Source organism: Priapulus caudatus, unplaced genomic scaffold (assembly GCF_000485595.1).
Source record: "Priapulus caudatus unplaced genomic scaffold, Priapulus_caudatus-5.0.1 Scaffold1488, whole genome shotgun sequence".
NCBI classification, from domain to species: Eukaryota; Metazoa; Priapulida; class Priapulimorpha; order Priapulimorphida; family Priapulidae; genus Priapulus; species Priapulus caudatus.
This window is the reverse complement of record NW_014578549.1, coordinates 26,394-35,131: the sequence shown is the minus strand read 5'-3', so window position 1 is coordinate 35,131 and position 8,738 is coordinate 26,394. Positions and strand designations below refer to the sequence as shown.

Here is an 8,738-nt window from a genome sequence, read left to right as displayed (position 1 = left end):
GTTAGGGCAGGTACTGCTACTGTCTTCCACAGTTCTCTCCCTACCCAGTAACTGCTGCAGCTATAATAGGCCTATGCCTTCGTTGCTATTATCCCTCGGTATTTCCTTGCCTTTACTCGCACTACACCTTCATGTAGTTCGACACAGTTTTCTATGCTATTGTTTATTTCAAAGCCTCAGTAGCAGCTTGGCTCTGTGAAAACGCGAGCACACAGTACACATGTGAACTGGAGCAGTGTGGAATCCCAACGAATGCAACTCAACTGATACAGCTTCTTTCAAGATTGGAAGCTAAACTAGGAATTGCTTGTGGAAGCCGTAAAACCTCTTATGTTATACAACCTGATAGTGACATGTTTGTATTTTTAATGAGTATTACTCTACCTAACGTGTGACCATTATACAACCCTGTAAATTTGATACCATTTGTGAAGAATAATATGTTTGAAGACTGATCAAATAAAACGTCTAGTACGTATTATTATTTGTAATTTTTATGTCTCTTTCCGAGAAGGGAAATTTGTATATGTGTATGTATAAATACCTACGCGTACTCACTCACGCACGCACATGCACACACGCACGCAAACACTACGGAAGAGAACCGATGTTTGAACACTGATCTAATAAAACGCATAGTACGTATAATTATTTGTAATTTTCATCTCTATATGTAAATGTATATATAAACACAGAGGCACGCACGTACGCACGCACACATAATTGCTACGGAAGAGACCACAAGAGGATGGTGGATTGGGAGAGGAGGAGGAAAAGAAAAAGGAGAAAATCAAATAGGTACAGACAATGAGTGGGATTTCTTTTTATAAACAATTGTATCATCACAAATGCACAACATAAAAAGATATCGAAAAAGCACATGGTATCATGTAGGCCTACTCCCGATAACATGCATGTAAGTTGTTAATGCAAATTGTACGTTTGTTTTTTATCTGAAAACGCTGAAAAAATAGGAAATCTTGATTTCTTGTTTATTATGTGAAATACAAAGAAAACTGCATTAGAAACACTAGCCACACAGAAAACATAATCGAACAATCATAATGTGTACGTACGACATACCCACGCACAGGTACAGATGTTATACACTTTCAGTAGATTTTGATTTTAAAATTATATTTCCGTCGCCACACGCATCACCGACTACAGTGGCGCCACATAGGTGACCATACTCCGTGCTCGAATGATTGGCAGACATTGTTGGTGACCAACGTCGCTTTCCCGACGCAAATAATTAATTATCTAATTAATTAATTAACTAAGCTAAACCGATAGAATTTGTCAGTACGACGTCATGATCGAATTACATAACTCCCTCCTCTCGGATCGCCGATGACGACGACCTACCTGGAGGTATCGAGACAGCCACAGATGTACATAATCGTGTCAAAACTTCATGCGAATATCCACTAAATAGACACTAGCCATCAGCTATATTTACAATTCATCAATCATACGTTGTTTACAAGCGATTACAATTAACGTATCCTGATATACCGAATTTAATGATGTCGCGAAAGCTAACACGCCACGGCGCACGCTACACGAGGGATGAGCACGCACGGATTTTCTCATGCACGCACGCACGCACGAGTTTTCTCACGCACGCACGCACGTACGAGTTTTTTTTACCGCATTTCATACAGACGCGTGTCTTATCAACGTTATGGATTCATACTTGAAAACAGGTGACTAATCGGTCAAAATCTAAAATTATATCAATCTAAAATCAATCGTGTCATCTAATTATCATCATATCATCTAATATAAATCAATCTAAAATCAATCTAAAATCCAAATCAAATCTAAACGTGACTATCGCGAGTCGGCGACTACAGAGCAATGGTCGGGTGTAGACACGGAAATTAGATTGAGTTTCAGGTGCCGCGTTTCCTGTCGCCATAGCAACAGTAGAACACACTCACGCAGGTACGAACGCGCACACACACAGACGCACACACACAGACGCATGCACACACACACACACACACACACACGCGCGCGCGCGCGCGCGCATGTACGAACGCGCGCACACACACGCGAGGCAACGACATAATATCGTCAGGGTTGGAGGAAGGTAAATAATGAGGTAAAGTATGATAAATATATGTACATACATACATACCAAATACATGCAGTTATTCAATTAAAAATGACAACTGTTTCAGTCTCCATATTTTCTTTGCAACGCGGCGTTGTGATGTCTCGTTTCCCCACAGCGTCGAATGAAATTATCTATTACGATCTCTGCCGCTGGGTGGCGTAGTGTCGAGCTTAAAAGATAGTGCAAGACGACGTACGAATAATCTAGTATCTTATATAATAATCTAGAATTTTCTGGAAATTACTCAATTAGGTCTGAATGCCAAGGCCACGTCTTAATAACTAAAACTGCTCAGTGTTACTAACTTCCTTGTAAGATGGCATGGCATAGCCTAAGCTCTCTCTCTCTCTCTCTGATGCTCTCTCTCTCTCTTTTTCTCTCTCTCTTGTGGATCGAGGCATTCTGCGAACAACATCCAGTGCTACTCAACAAACTGACGTCTTCACTAGAAGATGTGAGAACATCACTTCAAAATGGTCTGGATATAGCTCAAGCTCATCGTGAATTGGTAAACTTAGCGTCCGATCTGAAGTTGGTGGACACTCTAGAAGCATTCGACCACATTAATGAGAAGTACCCTATGCACAAGTGGGCTCGTATGTATATGAGACAGGTCAGCAACCTACTCCAGTTCATGCGAGGTACCCGTGATCATAACTGGCTCTTATACCTCGCCTCATTGGAAAAGATGTGCATCTACTTTTTCGCATATAACAGGCATGACTATGCACAGAACATCCCAGACTACATCGCACACATGTATCATCTGGAAAGCAGCCATCCCTCGATATGGCAAGACCTCAAGAGTGGTGACTTTGTCGTTCACATCCATTGGACCTGATCACGCACAGGAACATGTGAACAAGATCCACAAAGGTAAAGGTGTCATTTCTGGCTTAACAACCGATCCCCAGGGTCTGCTCAAATATTGCCTCAGCTCTCCAGAACTGGCAAGGCTGGCTGGAGAAACCGAGCGTATGCTGAACATATCAGATTTTATCCCAAAGAAGCATCACCAAAACTCAGCATCTAAAACTGCACGACAGGAAAAGGCTGTGAGACAACTCAAGGATGTGATAGGCAGTGCAAACCCCTTCAGTGCACCAGAACATGAGGATGGATCTAAAATGAAGTTGGTCAACTTCGTCACCAAGCGGATAATGCCAACGGCAGTGCAGCGTAGCGTTTTGGACATAGAGGTACGTGGAAGCACGGCACTTGCAACATATGTTGATGAGATGGGTGAACGGAGACAAGAACATGTGGGACAAAATGTCGAAGCTCAAATATCTGACTGGGAAAGATGGATGTAAAAGTATCAGTCTGAAGGCATCCTCTGCAGTAGTCAGCTTGAAAGCAACCAACTCCCTGTTCGTTCGGTTGCTCCTCGTTGCAAAGTCCTCAAGAGGACTGGACCTGCAGGAAATTGTGGAAACACGTGAATTTGCCCATTACAATGCTTGTCTAATAAGGCCCGATGGTTCTCTGCTACCCACTACAAGCAAGTCAACCCTCATCCATGAACTTGAAGGAGTGGTTTCGGGGACAGAAACTTCTGAAGAATCCATAGAAGAGCCGACCATCCCTAGTCAATCAGCTCTCGTGCAGGAGATGGTTGTTTGGAAGGATGATATAAAGTGTTGCCGAGACCTGTCAGAATATTTCATTCGAAGTGTTGACAACAAGTCGCGAGGCTACAGTGACATGCATGTATTATTTGATAACTACACTGTTACAAACTCCATGAAAGACAGAACAAGACAGCTCCGAACAGCAGGAAGAGCACACGACAAGGGATACAAAATAGAAGATTCCACACCTATCAAAGACTTTACGGCATTCCTGTGAATCAAGGAAACCAAAGCTAACCTCGTGCTATACCTTGCACAAAGCTGTCCAGCTGTGCAAACTGCCGATCACTACCCACACACAGAAAGGTGTTATGTCTTCCAAACCAAACATGGTGAACATCACAAGTACACAGGAGGAAGCCGACACGTTACTGGTCATGTATGCAGTATCAGCGAGTAGTTTGGGTAAGACACCACATATATACTCTTCTGACACAGATGTGTTGGTGCTCGCTCTACGCAGGGTGCCAGACCTCAGCACAGAGAGCATCATCATCATAGGCGCAAGAGATCGACGACGGAAGATAAAACTCAAGCCTATCTACATGGCCATTGGCCCAGAACGTGCAGCAGCTTTGCCAGGATTCCACGCGCTCACTGGTTGTGATACCACATCCAGGGAAAGGAAAAGCCTACTTGCTTTAAATTCTTCATGAAGGCTAGTGATGACGTAATCCATGCACTAGCTGGGCTTGGTTGTTGGTGTGTATCCATCTCCGGAGGTGTTGGCTGGTTGTGAAAAGTTCGTGTGTCAGCTCTTCAAACCTGGTTATGAATCAGCTAAAGCACTCCGGTGGCATATGTTCAAGCAACTCAAGGGCAACCAGGGTGTAGAGAAACTACTTCCAACTCAAGGATCCAGAACTGAACACATTCTGCGAGCACACTTTCAAGCTAACATTTGGGTGCAGGACACAGTAGCTGTTCCAAGTGTTCTACATCCATTATCTTTGGGATGGAAACAACTAGATGACGGACGTTGTGTTCCTGTGACGTCGAAAGTTCCACCAGCACCAGAGGCTGTCGTGGACCTCGTGAAGTGTTCATGTATTGCCAGCAAATGCAGTGGACATTGTTCTTGCAAGACCAATAAACTGGCATGCACAAAGCTTTGCAAGTGTGAAGGTGCTGACGGATCGTGCACTAATTTTGCAAATGAGGAGACAGACAGTGATGATGAGGACGAGGATGAGGATGACAGCAGATGTGATGACTAATAACGTAGTGCATGTCCATAATAAGCTTATCATTGTGCATAAATTGGTTCAAATATAATGATTTATTGCTTTTTTGGTATATGCTTGCCGCCATCTTGAATTTTGCCACTAGACATATTAAAAAAATTGGAAACAGGTTGCTTTGTGTTCAGTGTGACCATAGAAAGTAAAAAATCACAAGTTTCCAGATTCTGTATGAATCGTTCACTAAATAACACAACGACCTACACTAGTAGGACAGTTCACTGGTATATCAATGTATCACGATACAAACTTTGACGATACACGCATCAATACGTTTGACGATTCATGATACACATATCGATACTATATTGAATAAAATCAATATCATTTAGTAGCGTAGTTTCTTTAAAAAAACATAAAAAGAAACATGACACAATTGTAAGCATCACATGATTCAGATTGCTTAATTCTGCTCGGTTGAGTGTACAGTTGGCTAGGTAGTTTCTCTTGTAGTTGCAAGTATCGTAATATGGATCGTATGGTAAAGGCTGTATCGTAATACGTACTGTATCGTTAAAGGCTGCAGCATGATATGTACTGAATTGTGAAGGCTGTATCATGATACGTACTGTATCGTGAAGGCTGTACATGATACGTACTGTATCGTAAAGGCTGTACATGATACGTACTGTATTGTAAGGCTGTATCATGATACGTACTGTATCGTGAAGGCTGTACATGATACGTACTGTATTGTAAGGCTGTATCATGATACATACTGTATCGTAAAGGCTGTATCATAATATGTACTGAATCGTGAAGGCTGTATCATGATAAGTACTGAATTGTGAAGTCTGTATCATGATATGTCCTGAATCGTGAAGGCTGTATCATGATACGTACTGCATTGTGAAGTCTGTATCATGATAAGTATTAAATCGTGAAGGCTGTATCAGGATACTTACTGTATCGTGAAGGCTGTATCATAATACGGGTCGTATCGTGAAGACTATCGTTGTAAGCTCGGGGGGATGAAGCATGACGCTCTACCTTGTACCGTGTAACGCGAGGTCATGAGTGTGGGTGAAGCGTGAAGCCATACTATGTACGTGTGGGTGAAGCGTGAAGCCATACTATGTACGTGTGGGTGAAGCGTGAAGCCATACTATGTACGTGTGGGTGAAGCATGAAGCCACACTATGTACGCAGGGTGAAGCATGAAGCCATACTATGTACGCAGGGTGAAGCATGAAGCCATACTATGTGCGCGTGGGGTGAAGCGTGAAGCCATACTATGTATGCAGGGGTGAAGCGTGAAGCCACACTATGCATGCAGGGATGAAGCGTGAAGCTATAATATGCATGTGGGGGTGAAGCCACACTATGTACATGTGTGTGAAGCGTGAAGCCATACTATGTAATTGGGGGTGAAGCATGAAGCCATACTCTGTATGCAGGGGTGAAGCGTGAAGCCATACTATGTATGCAGGGGTGAAGCGTGAAGCCACACTATGTACATGTGGGGTGAAGCGTGAAGCCATACTATGCATTCAGAGGTGAAGCGTGAAGCTATAATATGCATGTGGGGGTGAAGCGTGAAGCTTCGAATTACATAACCCCCTCCCCCCGGATCGCCGATGACGATGACCTACTTGGAGGTATCGAGACAGCCACAGATGTACATGATCGTGTCAAAACTTCATGCGAATATCCACGAAATAGTTCCTATCCATCTGCTATATTTACAATTCATCAATCATACGTTGTTTACGAGCGATTACAATTCGAATGATACCGAATTTAATGGCGTCGCGGAAGCTAACACGCCACGGCGCACGCTACACGAGGGGTGAGCACGCACGGGTTTTCTCACGCACGCACGCACGCACGGGTTTTCTCCCCGCATTTCATACAGACGCGTGGCTTAACAACGTTATGGATTCATACTTGAAATCAGGAGACTAATCGGTCAACATCTAAAATCAAATCAGTTTAAAATCATATTATCTAATCATCATCAGATGATCTAATATTAATCTAAAATCCAAATCAAATCTAAATCAGGTGACTATCGCGAGTCGGCGACTACAGAGCAATAGTCGGGTGTAGACAGGGAAATTAGATTGAGTTTTAGGTGCTGCAGCGCATGCGTTTCCGGTCGCCATAGCAACAGTAGTTGTTTCACTAACTAACTTCAATTACTTATCTGAGTTTATTTAACTAACGGCTATATGGGTGCGTTATATCTCATTTGGAATTTACTAGTGAATATATATATATATATATACTTACAAATACTTGCGCACGCCCACAAACACGCGCACGCACACACATGTACACATAATATACACGCACACACGTGCACACGCACGCACACCCGCACACACACTCGGGCGCACGTAGTACATATTACACATATACATATATCTATGACATATATACGCACGCACCCCACACGCGCACACTCGGGCGCACGTAGTACATATATCTATGGAGTATATACATAGTTATACATCTCATCGTGGACAAACACGTGCGTACTGCACCGCCCCCCCCCCCAGTCCGCAGCAGGAGGCGTGACCCTTCCCCACCACGCGCTCTCACGACCCTCTTCCCCGCTCACACAAGACACCCCTACGCTCACCACCCCACGCTCACACGACTTCATAGTTACACAACCCACCGCGCCCGCACCCCCTCCCCCCGCACCCTCACATACCCCTGCGCTTAGCCTCCCCCGGTCAGTGGTCGTACATTGTCGTGACGTACGTCTCAGGAACACGTACGTAACACTGACCAAATATAGCTTCTTTAGAAATACAAATCTAGATTTTTGGACAAAAGTATATATGTTACCCTTTGATGTGACTCTAGATACAAATCTTAGGTATTTTCAATACCAGATATTGTATAAGATTATTGCTACAAATAGATACTTACATTTAATGAAAATTGTGGACAGTGATTTATGTACGTTTTGCAGCAAGGAGTGCGAGACTATTACGCACTTATTTGTTGAATGTGGAAAAGCTGTAAATGTATGGACTGAGCTGCAGCGGTGGATGAAAAATTGTGGTTATTATAACATTCAATTTTCGAAGAGAGATATTATATTATATTAGGGTCCGAATAAGCGTGAAGACATACCGTGTACGGGGTCGCTGTAGTCGACCGTGAAGCCATCTAGCTGCATGAGCTCGGTTGGCTCAGTCTTCTTCTCGCGGTAGCTGCACATCGCGAACGTGTACTGTGAGATCTGCACGAGCACAAAGTAGCGTCTTTTCCACTTCTTCCACACAGTCTTGCCCATCGCGTACAGGTACCTGCAAACAATGAGATGACGATTGAGGGCTTCAGCAGAATCAGGGCTCCACTCACAACCTCACGCACATACACATGCATGCACACATGCACATATACACGCAGGCACACATGCATGCACGCACACATGCATGCATGCACACATGCCAATATACGTGCAGGCATGCATACACACACGCAGGCACACACCCATGCAGGCACGCACATACATGCAAGCACACACGCACATACGCATGCACACACGCACGCACACACCCACGCACACACTAACAAACACACGCACACACACACGCACTCACATACGTATGCGCGCAGGCACACACCCATGCAGGCACGCACATACATGCAAGCACACACGCACATACGCATGCACACACGCACGCACACACCCACGCACACACTAACAAACACACGCACACACACACGCACTCACATACGTATGCGCGCAGGCACACACCCATGCAGGCACGCACATACATG

The 8,738-nt window shown here is 44.1% G+C and overlaps 1 protein-coding gene across 1 annotated transcript in view; it reads right to left on the bottom strand.

Annotated features, from left to right (window-relative positions):
- The window catches only part of LOC106816790 (calcium-dependent secretion activator 1-like), a 52,668-nt gene that overhangs the window by 33,906 nt on the left and 10,024 nt on the right, over positions 1-8,738 (bottom strand). The window contains exon 6 of the mRNA XM_014821412.1: positions 8,085-8,260. Coding sequence (XP_014676898.1) covers positions 8,085-8,260 — 176 coding nt within the window. The remainder of the gene's footprint in view (positions 1-8,084; positions 8,261-8,738) is intronic.